This window comes from Centroberyx affinis, unplaced genomic scaffold (genome assembly GCF_046629955.1).
Source record: "Centroberyx affinis isolate AG114_WGS23_722 - 3 ecotype Tasmania unplaced genomic scaffold, CSIRO-AGI_Caff_v1 ptg002148l_1, whole genome shotgun sequence".
NCBI classification, from domain to species: domain Eukaryota; kingdom Metazoa; phylum Chordata; class Actinopteri; order Beryciformes; family Berycidae; genus Centroberyx; species Centroberyx affinis.
In genome coordinates, this window is record NW_027280465.1 from 395,229 (window position 1) to 410,750 (window position 15,522).

The window sequence follows — 15,522 nt, forward strand, 5'->3', positions numbered from 1 at the left end:
TGCATCCACACTGTAGAGAAACCAGCAGCTGTGCCCCGGTCTCAAGTTGTAGTTGTTGTGAGCCACCAGCATCAGCCATCTTGCCTGGAATGGCCCCCACTGCATCGCTGTTGTACCCAGTTTTTGGTTCCAGGCACCCAGTCCTTGTCTACCAGAGCACTGCAGACATCTTTGTGTGGATGCATCTATGTGCAACCACCTGTGGAAGGTTATGTTATTACATTCAGAGTGCCTTCAGTAAAAAGACGTTACGTTTCCCTCTCGATCAGCAACAAGAGCTCTTACCCTGCTGTGGTCATGGCTCATGTACTTGCTGCTCTAGGTGCTGAATTTCCACAAAGCATCTGGTGTATGCGGCGGACATGACAATTTTTTAATAGGAGTGCAGACTCCACTACACAACCCGCCTCTAGCGTAAGCCAGCCATCTGAAGCAGCAGACTCAGTAATAGAAAGTGCAGTTGTATAGGACTAGTCTTCCATTTTGGGATCAGAACTAAAGAATTGATGGAGACATTCTTGTAAATATCATATGGCATTTTATCACGTCCGCTCTTTGATTCACTTGATTTGATTGTGGAAGGATCACCACTGTGGTCACTCTCCACCCATTTCATTGCCTTTGGTTGTTATTGATATCATTCAGGCCTATTTGGGAAAACTAAAGGAGACATTGCATGTGACAAGCCCATCAACAGAGACCGGCCTCCCTCCCCTCAAAACTCGTACAACTTATCGTCATTGTTGGGTGAAAACCTTGTAACTCCGATTTTGTTGATTTTCATGTTTCATCTTAAATTGAAAGATTACATGGGTTGAGAAAGTTCAGTGACCCTTGGGCTTTTGAAAACCTTTCAAAAGCCATTGGATAAATTGAAAAATGCATGGTTGTCAAGCCTGAAAATGTAACATTTTGAAGATAGGTTTTCACCCGACAACAGCATATGCAGGAATGATATGAGACAGAAGACAGCCAGCAAACTGCAACAATTTTAAGTTTAGTTTATTTTGCTTCCAGTCCAATTATTATGTTCTACATTACATCACTACATTATACATTCCACATCAATGTAACACAGTAAATTGGACAACAAATTTAGAATACAACACAACCTACAATTAATAATCTGAAACAAGCAATAAAACATTCAATGTGTTATCAAAATTTTCACAAATGTTGCAAGTTTGGTCTTGGTACTAGAAAGAAAAAAAAAATCAGTTCATATACATCAAGTATCTCAGAACAGGAGCACTGATCCAGGCCAGTTTATCTCCAGTGAACGTACATCAGTGCTACTTTTCTGAGAGGCTCGGCATATATGGCCCTGGAACACAGTCAAAGTGGAAGTACCAATCATTCCTGGAAAGTTTTTTAGGAAAATCACTTATAAAAAAGGGAGAAAAATATCAAAACAAAACTATTATAAAAATACTCTATTGACCATTCCAATATATAAACAAGAATAACGGGTAGAAAGGGGTAATTCACAAAATTCTATCATTAAGTCAGACGATGGTCTGTAACATTCGGTGGAACGCATGCCTTATCAATACCAAGTCCTTCTTAGTTGCATTGTTTCCTGATTTACATGTGTGTCTTCAGGGAATCTAAACTAATCTGGGATAATACACAATTTGTGAGAAATAAACTATATATTAAGACTTTTTGACTTTTATATAAACCCCTCCACTTCTGCTAAATTATATCTTTAAAACAAAAAAAATGCTGAAAAGCAGCCTATGAAATGGTTAGTCTATTACCAACCAAGCTTTAAGAATTTCACATAAGCCTATTCTTCTACATGCACCCAATAACCCATTAATTAGTTAACAGAGCTAATTTCATTTGCGGAAATTCTTACTGCAATCAAACTGATCTCATACAAGCCTCTTAACTGGACTAGAGAAGCTGAATTGAAAATAACAAGGTTTTCTTCTGGATGATCTGATCAATACAAGGAATACTGAAATAATAATAGACATTGTAAATGGCTAATCACAATATGCAACTCCAATGTCTCTGTGTGCGAGCGCCAAAATTGTTAAGCACTACACTTTTCTGCACATAGTGTGTTAATGTGCCAATTTTCTGTTAAACACATGTAAGTAAAAATGATCTGCACAATCAGGAAATTTCCAAAACTTTGAAATTACCTTGCATAGATATTCATTTTGCATTCTTAAAAATTTTGCAGTATTGTGTCTGTGTAATTGTTATATATAAATGTTTTCTCCAAAATTCAGCATTTTTCATAGGGATTAATGGATAACAAGTGAGATCACATCCATAAAAGGCAGGCTATGTGCTCATCATGTATTCTGCCAAATTATTTTTGTCACATATTTCAACAATATTAAATTAAGATTGTTAATTCAGTACACCTTTCTGACACCAACTGGCTTGGGTAAAGATAATCCCGCTCTTCTGGCTGCAAGTAAACCTGACATGAAATGAAACATCCCACTTTGAGTCACAATGGAGAGTGTCAGATAGATCTAAAGACTATTATGAAACAAAACCGAGGTCCCAAGGGGTATTCTGTGTTTGCTCCTACTTTTACTTGAGTAAATTATTATTTTTGTCCTAATTGTAAAGCAAACGTTCTCACCTCACCACCTGCAACTGATACTAGCTTTCTTGATATGAACAAAACCTAACTACTTGCAAACTTTGTGCTGATAGTGATGCATCATTCTTTTTCGAGGGCAATGTCCAAATGGTTAAGTCAATTATTTTTGCAAGGACAATTTCGAAAAGCACAAAATATATTTTTTTTGTCGAGATGTACCTAAGAAATACTTTTGAATGAGCTATTCTTTTACCATTTTACTTAATTTCCTAGGCAAGTGCTCTTACTCTTCTACTTGAGGAAAAATTCACTGGGAGAGTCAGGAGTGGATAAAAGAACGGAAACACCACATGAAAAAACACTAACTTTGGAGTAAGTACATCACAAAAGCAGCTAAACGAGGAACAGCGGTCACAAGGCCAAACTCGCCCAACAGGATAGCCACTTAAAACCACAAAACTACGGCCTCAAAGTTACCAGAGAACTGAATCAAAGCCCCTGTGAGTGAAGCCACTGTTCCTTCATGATCTTCCCATACTTCAAGATGACAACGCCCCCATGGACACCATAGATGACCTCCATGGCCTCCCCAGTCAGCAGAGCTAAACATCATTGAGACTGTATGGGAAGATCTGGAGCACAGAGTGTGAAGTTAATTTTCACCTCCTTCATCCCTTAAAGATTTTCCCTCTTGAAGAAAGGTCCAATATCCGACCACACAAAGCTCAGGACTTGTATGACAGCATTCCAATGGGGACTGAAGCCGTTTTGAAGGCAAAGGGCGGCTCTACTCCTTGTTAGATACTTGACATTCATATATTGTTAGTGTTTCCGTTACTTTATCCACTCCCCTTCAGTTAAATAATTCAGTACTGTCTCCTTCTCTCAGTTACATGATGTATTGATCCTGAGAGCGAACAAGAATATGGCTTAGTCAACTAAAGCCTAGTTTAAACATGCTATATACATACATACATGCTATTGCATCCACAGGTGGAAACAATATACATTGTTATGAATAAAACTCTGGAATGAGCAACAGATTTGTTCCTGGTATGTTTTGGTAGTCCCACACATTGAAAGACTGGATGACCTGGGATTTATAAAAAAAAAAACAAATAGACCATAATTTACATTGAAATCAACCTGACTTCTTTCCTGGGAAACAGGACAGAGTTTCTGATTACTTGTTTTTGTTGATTTATAGTGCGTGATACAGACATTTAAAGCCTCAGTGTGGCTACGTTTTTTTTTTTTTTTAATTAGCATATTTAGTATAGGTGTGAGGGTAAGATTTACAGATTAAAAAATTTGCTGTTCAAAACCTTCTCCTAACTCTGTCTTCTTTACCCATAAATATCCCAGGTCATCGGTAGAACACAAAAGCACGGTGTATTTTTCTGACGTAGAAGTGTTGATGCAAGGAATGGCAATGTGACAGCTAAACATGGGCTTTACAAACCCATTTTGAAACTATGAAGTTTGTTTATGTATGTTATATTTATAGACATTCGAGTAAAGCCTATGTGTATAAGGGGTTTATCGAAGTGGTTGGTCCATAGCCTGCTTCAAATTGCATATCAATATAAACTTGCCTGTTTGGCAGCATTTAGTAATACGATGTGTCATTATCATTCTTACTTATATATGATTTGTAGTTTTGTATATTACATACCGAGTACCTGGTGGCCACAAAATTGGGCTTTGTTGGCTTTCATGTTGCAAAGACAATTGTTACTGAATATAAGGAGAAATCAAATAGAGTGAAGATAAAATATCTACTCAGGGCAATAAATCTCTCTTTTGACACTCTGTTTCATACCTTTCTGTCTAGAAAAGGTTCCAACTTATTGCTGTTTTGAATTATTAAAATGTCTGGTCTTAAATCTTTGAATGGTATACAACCATCAGAACAGGAAAGGGTTATTCAAATCTTAAAACCTTAGTAAAACCTTAGTCTACATTTCTGCACTGTTAACCCTTATCGTTGTCCCTGAATTTCTGTACTGTTAACCTTCATCCAATTCCTTTAAAGAGGTCAATGATTAAAGGGCTGTAGAAGTTAAATGAAGCGGATATTTCATTAAAGACAGAAAATCCTCTTTAGTCCTGTAAGACATACCAGAGTAGCCAAATTTGTTTTTTTAAAAAGGGGGGAAATATTACATAAAATAAATAAATTGAAAATAAAAACAGATTTATGATCCACCCAACATTGTGTAAAATCATGCTGAAAATGTGCACAGTGGCCAGATTTACTTGAGTTTCACACCTGCTATTTCATTCATCAAAACAGTAATGACAGCTCACATTCAGACATAACAGTGTCTTAAAGAGATAGTCTGACATTTTGAATTTAATCTTGTTTTCTTCACTTGGCACTATCAATGAATAATGCAAACAAGCAGTTTTTAGTATAGCTGAATGACAAATGTGGTAAATCTAGTAACAAATGTAGTACCCAGCAAAGAAAAACATTAGATATAGTACATTCCCTATTTAGGCCAAGACAAATTAATTAGTAGTTCAACAGGTTCTAACTCTTGTCATGCTGGCCGTAGAGGGTTTATTTCTTACTTTTATATTCTTTTAAAAGCTGAAAGTGAACATCTGGGTCTCTGTGGCTGAGTCCCCATTACATCACTTACCTGCATGACTACTCAAACCCCATAGTACATGTTCAGCTTTTTATGTGGACTATACAGCATGGCATGATGGGAGGCAGCCTAGAAGGTAGGCCTTGCTAAAGGCTGCTTAGGTAAACCATTACTATTGATCTGAAGTGACCTGTAAGTGTTTCTCCCCACTTTCAAACTATCTCTGATGAAGTGAAAGTCTCGGCAAGTCTGAATTTAAAAGCTTCCCTATTATCAAAATGCCTGTAGAGTGGCACTTAAACTAAAATTCATTTTGAATGTTAGTGGGCCCATTGCATAAAGGAATGGTTTTACATACCTCTAATCTTTACTTGTATCAAATCAAATGATGTTTGAGAATAACAGATGCAAAGCATGTAGTAAATCCTGCCACGAGTATTTAATTACTTGATGTTAAATCTTGGAAAAAAAACAACAGGGACCGTGAACACAGTACATAAGATAAACTTGTTTTGCCCTGAGGCACTTGGTAGTGGCTGTGATAAAAGAATTAAAAACACTACCTCTTCAATTAAAGGACTTTTGTAGTTGGTCTCAAAAGTTCTCAAAACTGCATTCAAAATGTCAATTCAAAAATAATGCACAAGGCGTGAGTGACCACCTACATTTAGATCATGATCAGTCTAGTGTTCTCCTTGAGTCGTAGTGTCCAGTACAGTAACAACAGTGGATTTTAAAAATGCTACAGAAAAGGGTAGAAGCACAATATATGTGACTACAAACTAAACTTGGTTCAGTATCATTACGGTTTTTAGTGAGGAATTTAAGAAAGAGACCAGGACAGATGGCCAGAAGGCTAGAGGGGAGAGAGGTGGGAATTGGGCATCAATTCGGAGAGAACTACTACTGGGGATAGCTGTTCTGTTGCCGGCGCTTTGCCGACCTCATTTTCTCAAAGCGTGACTCCATTTCCTCTAGGACTTTGGGGGTGTACCTTACTACCAGCTTAACTGTGCCCTGAGCTGCCTTGAGGAGTTCCACAGCTTTCTCATGGTGCTCACCTTCCACACTCTGGAGAGAGAAGAAAGACACAGAAATGTAATTCTCACAGCATGCAACATTTTACCACAAACTAGAAGGTACAGTTACTGTAGAAGCTTGTATCATGAACGATCATGAAAGCAATATAAGCAATGATTAGCACAAGTTCAACAAGAAAAGCTAAGCAGCAACTTTAGAAGCACATTGACCTCAGTGTTTTAAGTATTTTATAGGTATTGGAGTGTTGCCATCGTGAGCCCCGACAGCTTGGCTCAACTAACCGTACTGAAATTTGTAATTCAAACAGAGATTGTAATGCAAGAATTGAATGAGCTATAAAAACAATGGAAGTCTGTACAGCTCGTAAAGCTCATGGCCCACCTTGAATTTTATAGTTCCTAGGGTCAAAGTGGTGCCATCATGAACCCCTTTCCTCCTTTTTCAGCAACACTGTGATTTACATTCATAGTTAAGCCTAGGTCATACTGCAAAACTGTCCAAATCGTGCCTGACGAAGGCAGTTCAGACTAAACAACTGGTCTTGAGTAAGTGCTGGCTATGCTGGCGGAAAGGTGTGTATACTGGGTGTTCAAGCAAAGAAGGAGCATCACACACCGGAAGATGAGGAATTAAGAAACTTAATTTTGTCATTCAAAAACATTTTTACATTCGTCCAGAATAGTTTGCTGTCAATACAACTACATAATAGGTGTTCTATTGTTGCTTTTTCAATGGTACTGAAGCAATAGTCTACAGTACTATAGTACTGTTTACTTACCGGATACATTGTCATCGCCTGGTTATGTTATGTTTACTGTTACAGTGCGTATGAGCAGTAATGAAAGACAGTTACCGCCGCGAGCGACACCAAACAGTCCTTTTATGTTTATGTTTATGCTTCTGACAGTTTCTTACCGTTGGTAAGTTATGTTTATAATTTTGCCAATGATGCATACAGTTTCTGAATGATTATCTACGTTCCTAGCGAACTCCTAGGTTATATCAGCCCACTGGTAAACTGTAGTCTAATGTTAGTTGTTAGTTTGTGTGTTGTAGCCAAGCTGTAGGCTATTGGATATTTGTGGCTATTGAATGCTATTGCATTTATTATGAGTGAGCTGTTATTAATGGCTATTTTGTATCGTTTCATCTTTCAGAACCACACACACACATGTAAGATGTTCATACTGTATTAAAGTGCAGTAAATTGATCAACTGTCTCAAGAACCATTATTTTCCATCAAGTCTTGGGGGAACACAGGGAATGCATTCTTACAGATGCACACTTTGCGATTATAACTAAGAGAAGTCAGCCTGTAATTATTGAGCCTTCGCAACAAGCCAGTTGGATTGATTCTCATAAGTATAGTACTTCTCCTTACTGAGCCGACTACAGGCCATTGATGTAGCAGAAATAAGCTACAGTATGGCTGCAAGACAACTGGGTGAAGAGTGTATGGGTGTATGATCCTTAAGTTTGTTCTGCACTTCAAGAAAACCCAGGGGCAGACGATTTGAAAAATTGTCATTTGAAGTATACCGTGATATAAACCCTCACCATCCACAATCGAAAAATTATTGCAATATAAAATTCAGGTCATATCAGCCATCATTACTACCTTTCAAAAACAGTTACTCCACACACACTCCTAGTGTAATTACTACTACCTTCTTCATTAGGTCAGCAAGTCTGGTGACCAACTACATGTCGTCAGGAGTATTTGTATGCGTCAACATGTGGTTTTCTGTGCATTTGGGTTATCTTGCTTTTGCCTTGACCCATGTCAGCGGCCTCAACAGTAGTGGTTATTTTAACATTACAGAGGAGTTGTGTAGCAGAGCCAGACACTGCACACAATGTGCGGCTGATGCATAGTAGGGGTGGGTGGGTGGAGGAGGGAGGAGGGCTCTTGCCTGGGCTGGTTAGTCACATCAGAAGTTAGCGATGTTATGAAATTGTCAATCAGCCATGCTTCCTAGATTGGCTATGTTTCAAAAACAGTAGTTAAGGGTTTTGGTTTGTATTTTAACAGCTTGTGCCAGAATACGCTTATGTTGATATGCATAAATGGTACACAGAATGAATACACATCCATTGACTGAAATGTGTGTCAAGCTCAAGCATCAAACGTAACATCGCTGGAAATCATTGATAACTGTGTGAATTGAACGTACCACTCCATTAACAGAAAGAAGTTGATCGCCTCTCTTTAGGCCACCGTGTCGGTCAGCGATGCCCCCTGGGATGATCCGTGAGATGTAAATTGGAGAGTTTTGCTCCTTTCCACCCATTATATTGAAACCCAGGCCTTCTTCTGTCTTGGGTAGTTCCACCACACGAGGATGCGAGTGCCCCTCACTTGCTGCAAAAGCCGCCACAGTAGCCTACAAATGAACAAGTGGTGTTATTAAGCAGTACTCCATTGTCCCTCAGTTCCCTTTGTAAACATACTGTGCTTTATACAGTGAACACCCAATCCAAAATGTTTGTTTAATTGGACATGATTATTAGTACACAAATTGCCTGAATCATCTTGGGCACACAGAAAGGCCCAATCCAAAACATTTTTTTGTTTTGGATTGGGCCTTTCTGTGTGGCCTTTCTTGGGGGGGTATTATGATTTTTATGTTTTTATTCAAATTTTAAAAACACAAAGCTAGTCAAATGCTTGGGTTTTAACTGGTGTTTGATTTTGGTCTACCTTAGCTGTGGCGTTGGCCCTGACCTCAGGACTGCTGTTGATGTCCACCGTTTCGTACACATGCTCATATACCTGAGAAACATTCCAAGAGACAATGTTAGTCCAACATTTCTTCACATTCAAACTACAACAATCCAAATTTCCAAATGGTGAACAAACAGGTTAATCAAAAGAAATTCAATTGTTAAACACTTAGCCTTTGAGATCAGTGGACTAATGCCCTCTAAGAGCATAGTCTTAGATGCAGCAAAGACAAAGTGGCTCACCTCTCTAACAGCATTACAGAATTCACTCTGTAAAACCCTTTGCAGTGCCTGCAGCTTCTGGGGAGGCACTTCCCCTGTCCTCTGGAGCTTGTCAAGCAGTTCAATAGCACGGGAAATATCTGTCAACAAGAACACACGGACCATCACCTAGGCTATCATTTGCGTCTTCAAATTAAGACATTAACAAAGGCAATGACTGCTAAAGGCACGGTTCAAACCACCACAGATATAACTATGACTATGACCCCCCCCACACACACACACACACAAAGGGAATTACACAAACATTACATTTTTGTCACTCCCTTTGTGTAAATGTAAATAGGAACCATGGAATCATGTGTAATTACCTACAGAAGTACATAAATGCAGGAAGGTGTGCGAGCCATTTTCCATTCCAATATTTGTATTTTTTCCTCTCAAATGTAATTTTTCACTTCAAGAGTACGTTACTACTCTACTGAAATTGTTTGAATGAAAAAAGGACATCAGCTAACTGCTAGCTCGTCCTGATTTCAGTATTTCACCACCTAGCAGTGTTCCTTTGGCTGTCATAATGGCGAAGCAGGTTGTTCCACATGCATTTATGCTTCGTATCGGCCTCATAACATTTACATTTAAAGGGTTTTGTTTTGAAAACAGTCTAGTTTAGCTAATGGGTTTCGCAAGCTTACAGCGACAATGCATTAGCAAGAACAACATAACTGTGATGTTAGCATTCCTGTTTTATTATTCCTTCAGAGTTTGAGATTGAACACAGTGTCTTTTGTGTTGAGAAAATTCAAAATTTCCACATGCCTTGCTGCAACTGATCATCAAACTGGTGTCACAAAGTTTATGTCCGTTCTTTACGATAGCTTAAGTCGTAACAAGTAAGCTAACAGTCAGCTAACAAACTATTCACCGTCTGTTGACGTCAAGACTTGTCAGTAATGTTAGCCAATTAACCAGCCAAAATATGGTAAAACACTACTTTAGCTATCTACTTATGATGTGATCATACCAGATAGCTGCAAGGTATCGTTAACGTAATGTTAGCTAACTAATGTAGGAGGTTTGTAAAGTCAAAGACAACACAGCAACCACCAGCTCTCGTTAGCTAAGCTAACATAGCGTCCCTCAAACATCACGACAGATCACAATAAAATTCTAAGCTAACACTAGCTACCTAATTAACGTTACCTCTTTCCAACCGGACGGGCTCCCCAAGCGATGCCATTCTTGAATTTAGATGCTCTGTGATGTCAGGTAAACGCTTCGTTAAATGCTAGTTATTATAAACTAAATTTGGTAATCCTAGTTACTGACGTTAAACCGAGGCGATAAACCAGATTAGCCAAGTTAGCTAGCTAGCCAGCCAGTGTCATGGTGCGTTCCAGTAATACTCGGAAACTGGTAAACTGTAAGCACGTTCTTCTCCGTGGTTGCTGGCGGTTCGTGAACCAACATTAAAGGAACATACCACCTGCTATTGAATGTGTACAATTATTCCTAACTAAATCCTATATTTTAAACATTTCAGAAAGAAAACGTGCAACGTCCTTTTCAAATATATCACAATATCATAAAATGATCATCTGTGGCCCAGTGCCGATAGAAATTCTTTCTATAAATTTCTTGAGGATCCTTTCCTCTCATCTTTAATATCCAGTGCCTAGTGGCATATGATCTTTATGATCTTTAAGTACGGAAGTAAGATGCTCCCAAAATGTAGTTTCATTGGGACTTTAACTTTGGGTAGTGGTGCACAACCCCGAAATTTCTGTTCCCAGATTTCTGAGTTGGTTCAGAATCCAACTGTGGGATTTGCTGGAATCAACTCCCCAACTCCTATAGAACATTTGAGACTGATGTGTATGCAGCACCCAAAAGGCAAACGCCTCATACAAAATTTATCCGCCAATTTGACGTGCATGAATTCTCAGTGAAATCTTGCCACCTAACGGTTCGTACTGTGGATTGTATCTTGACTGAAGTTCCAAGTCTTGTTCGGGCTAGCAAGCTAGTGCTAACTAACTAGAGCTAAGGTCGGTTAGCTGGCTATTTCATCGATAATAATTATCACAATATTTGCAGATCATTACTACAAACATCTTGAATAAAAAGTCAAATAATAAAATGTGTATTTAACAAGATTCATTTATTGAAAACATAGCCTACATTGTTTACTAACTCGCCGTTATATGACAACCACTCTTCTTCTTTGGTGGTTTGATAACTTCCAGTTAAAAACAACAGATTCTGACAGTCCGCTGCCAACGCAAAGTTTGAAATGTTTCCATGGTGAAGGGAGCCGCTGTCCACAAGGGGGTGTTGCATGTATTCGCTTTTACTGAGGTCCTGTGATTTCTGGCGGAGCCAACGAGACTAGCTTACGTGAATTGTGTACGAGGGTTAGGGTTATGTTGGTTGTTTGTAGATATTTACCCAGAGCCCTGACCACTATGGAGCCCCTAATGTCCCGAAAGGTGATATTTTTTTTATCTTGTGCGCACAAGTTAATTGTCTTGTGGGAACAAGTTATTATCTTGTGCGCACAAAAAAAAAAAAATATAAAAATATATAAAATATAAAATATAAATATAAAATATAAAAAATATCACTAATGATAACTTGTTCCCATTTTTTCAAATGTATTATTATTATTATTATTATTATTATTATTATTATTATTATATTATTATTATTATTATTATTATTATTATTTATTTATTCAAATTTGGAACTAAATTTCAGAACACATCGTCAGTAGTGTACCACAGAATCATTGGATGTTTCGTCCTTCGTTAGTGTTAGGGTTAGGTATGCCATGGTAACTCTTTTGTCAGGGAACAGCCTAAAGCTAATTCATGCAAATTAAGAAATCTAATGTTGCAAGAGCAATAAGGATTTTGCACCAATTTACTACATAAGACACATATGACCTTAGTTAATGTGAATACAAAATGATGTGAAAACATATTTGCACATTTGGTATATTTGCTCTAAATTGACATATTTTGTTTTCTTCATATTCTCAAATCCTTGTCATTTGTTCTATTGTATAGATAGCCTATATATTGATATATAAATATATATATTTTTACTTATTTCAGCCCTGTCACAACTTTTATATATTTATATTTACATGTTCTGCATTAATTTTTTCTTTGTGCCACTATGTTTTACTGCTGTTTTTTCGCAAACCCTCATAATGCTGTAATCCATACTTTTTCCATGCTTCTTAACATGTTCTAGCGTTGAAATTGTAGGTTGAGTATGTTTATATACTAACCCCCATTTTGCTATATTCTTATACGTATTATCGGCCTATTCTATTTCTAATTGGTGTAGCCCATCATATTACTGCTGCAAAGACCCAATTTTGCCTTGTGAATCATTAAAGTTTCATCTACCGTATCTTGTCTTGTCTTATGTTAAATTATTTTAACAATTAATTTGAATAATAATCTGTTAACAAAAATCGAAACTTATACTGGCACTTATATGTGTTGCTTAGCAACCACTGCGGCCACTGCTAAAGCATGGCCTCTAGTGTGTTTTATCTTAATTTGAATAGTGACATTGCATGTAATTAAACTAGTAGATTAAAGATGAACTTTGCTCAATAGTGCTACTAGTGACTACTAGTAACACTAGTGAGCAAAGTGGGTCCCCGTACAACAACAAATACACTTATCAAGTTGTTTTCAAGCACGCGCGCGTGAGGACGTACGCCGATCCAGGTTGTTTTTTCCTCTCTGCCATGTCGGGAGAAGAAAGAGAGAAAACTCAGTTTGGGAGAGCAAAGAAACAAAAAACCTGATGTAATGTTGAGTTGAGAAAACTTGTAGAAAAAAGGAGACACTGATTTAATACCGGAGAAGCTTTTGACGGTGGAGAAAAGTTAAGTTAGTGAAAGCATTTTGTACTGATGCAGACATAGAATTCTTCTTACTCAACCGGTAGGTCAGCTTGCTAGCTAGACTAGCTAGGTTACTTGTGTAACAATCTCATATTGAGCTGGAAATACTAGTAAATGATGTGCTGATAGGTGAAGTATGTGGTATGGTTACCTGAAACACCTGCAGCTTAGGCCATCAATCAAATGAAGGGGCGGCTGCACTGAGATCCGGATGTAAACATTGTAGCCTTGTAAACATTAAAAATTAAGACTTTCCGAACATCATTGAACGTAATACATTTATAGGGGTCTAACAAGATACACTATATCTATATGAGTGAAATTGTGAATATAATATGGGAAAATCCATTGTTCACCTTTAATAGGACAAAGGCCCATATTCTATGTAGAAATATAATGTCAATACTTTTTTTTAACAGAAGCTGTAGTCAGAAGCGCTAATTTCATTTCTTCTAATGTCTTCCCTAATGGATATTGGGGTTTTTTTTTTTAAATAATTGTGCCATTAGGAAGATATTTGAGTGAATTTCAGTGCCTGTAAGGGGGCATGCGTGGTCCTGTTTTTGGCCCCGGGCCTCAGGCTGCAGTCTATATGTGTGCATGCATTGTCCTTGGATATACACATGCGTGCTTTACGGCCATATAAGGCAATATGGGCTTCACCCTGCAGGCTCCATCAGTGTTGGCTTCCAGTAATCCCACATCTTCATTTTCAAACAGACCAGTAGAAAGACAATGGATGATGGCATTTGTGTGTGCTTATAGATATTGGCTGAATTTTCCAAAATCATGAGAATAAAATGTGCAAATTCTGTTTTAAGGTGGATTTTCACTGAGGAGTAGAGATCAACAGCCATTCTTCCAGGAGATGAATATAGAGCCTTAGTATAATATTAACAATATACAGTATATTTTGCCTTGAATGACCATTATGAGCCAACCTCAGTATCTCTTGTTGGAGAGTAATGGCATCGACCATTTGACAGACACTAAGCTTATCTTCTCTCTTGGAGTTGGCATATAAACCCTCTACTGTCATCAGGCAAGATAATCAAAATAACTCACAGCAACTTCATCAAGCTCCTCTGGAAGATCTCAGAAACGTAGAGAAGAGAGTGAAGCGTCTTGTCTGTGTTCAGCAAATTGTTTCCCAGATCTCAAAATGTCGGATCCCCTTCTTCTTCAGAGGGCACACCAACACACTTACCTTGGAGTTGCCAAAGAAGAAGTAAAATGACGAAGTCTACCAAACTTGTGATCACATATAACACAACTATTAGCCACAAATGAAGCTTTTAAAGACGGGCTAAAAGTGAAAAAATATACTACAAGATGGTTTTATTTGATTAAAATGTTATTAATTGGAGTCTTTGTTTGCTGGTCATCTCATACTTTGTGCCTCTCCATCCATAACATCTGTTTTTTTGTTATATAAGAAAGTTCCTTCTGTCTCAAATATGTCAGATTAGTGCCAAACTCAAAATAGTTTCATTTGGAAGTGTGTCGTGATGAACGCTTGAATGAATTTACTGTTACTACCACCTTAAATTATGGTGTTTGGACTTGAACAGCAAGGGTTTCTCACTAAGTTATTGAGTTTTTATCTGCAGCTGTCTTTCAACCCAGACATTTGGCTTTTCCTTTAGATCATAATGACCATATAGGTCCAAAAAACCCTGATAGTTGGCCTTTTATGTAATGATTTATACGCTTAAGATGGGACTACATTCAAATAACAGGAATATGTTTTAATTATCATGTTCGTTCAAGCCATCGTGAATCAGTTTGGGTGACTCATTAACTCATGTATGTTTCATGTACACCTGTAACCTACCTATTGTCTTTAAGAACACAGGTTTGCATTCCAGATCATGTTGGTTTGGACTTTGTGTGCAGGAGCGAATGAAGTGGTTTAGGGGCATTTTTGCCATTCTCCCTTTCCTCCACATAATACTGAATACAATTATATTCCAGTAGTGTGACCAGCATAAGATGCATTCTTGTTTGCGCTACTGTGCCCCTTGTAACACTATCATCATTGCTATCCCTATGTAATCACCAATGCATAGACTCCTCTGTCATTGAAGAAACATCATGTTCTTGTAGGCAGTGAACAATTCAAATTATTCTTTTGGTTATCATGGGGTCTCCTGCTGGTTCATGTGTGTTTCATTTGATAGTGCTGACACCTCCAAAACATGGCACTGGTTTGTGTGTGTGTGTGTGTGTGTGTGTGTGTGTGTGTGTGTGTCTCTATCTGCCTGCCTTCGTACCTACCTGCCTGTCTATCTAAAGTTTATACTTCCTAGAAATACATTGTTCAAACTTTATCGACATTGGTTTTGTTTTTCAGTTGCCTATAGTCATTTTTATTTCTTCAAATATTTCAGTTTAATATTGCAAACAACTTCACAACATACAAAATGAATAATATTAACCCAGA

General features: G+C 37.8%; 1 protein-coding gene across 2 annotated transcripts; it reads right to left on the bottom strand.

The window, feature by feature from the left end:
• Positions 1-5,586: 5,586 nt before the first annotated feature.
• On the bottom strand, positions 5,587-10,544 carry lin7c (lin-7 homolog C (C. elegans)). 2 transcript variants are annotated; one of them, XM_071531887.1, is made up of 5 exons: positions 10,358-10,540; positions 9,176-9,294; positions 8,910-8,981; positions 8,383-8,592; positions 5,587-6,237 (listed from the first exon to the last, which is right to left on the bottom strand). In XM_071531887.1, the coding sequence occupies exons 1-5, from the start codon at positions 10,392-10,394 to the stop codon at positions 6,070-6,072; spliced, it is 606 nt and encodes a 201-aa protein (XP_071387988.1). In that variant the 5' UTR covers positions 10,395-10,540; the 3' UTR covers positions 5,587-6,069. The 2 variants fall into 2 exon arrangements, with proteins under 2 accessions (XP_071387988.1, XP_071387989.1); XM_071531888.1 differs by lacking the exon at positions 8,383-8,592 and having other exon boundaries at positions 10,358-10,544.
• Positions 10,545-15,522: the final 4,978 nt, after the last annotated feature.

Excerpts from the sequence above, each read along its gene's own strand:
- lin7c (XM_071531887.1), bottom strand. The coding sequence starts at position 10,394 with ATGGCATCGCTTGGGGAGCCCGTCCGGTTGGAAAGAG. Across the intron at positions 8,982-9,175 it reads TCTGTAATGCTGTTAGAGAG|GTATATGAGCATGTGTACGA; the intron begins GTGAGCCACTTT and ends AATGTTTCTCAG. Across the intron at positions 8,593-8,909 it reads GGGCCAACGCCACAGCTAAG|GCTACTGTGGCGGCTTTTGC; the intron begins GTAGACCAAAAT and ends GTTCATTTGTAG.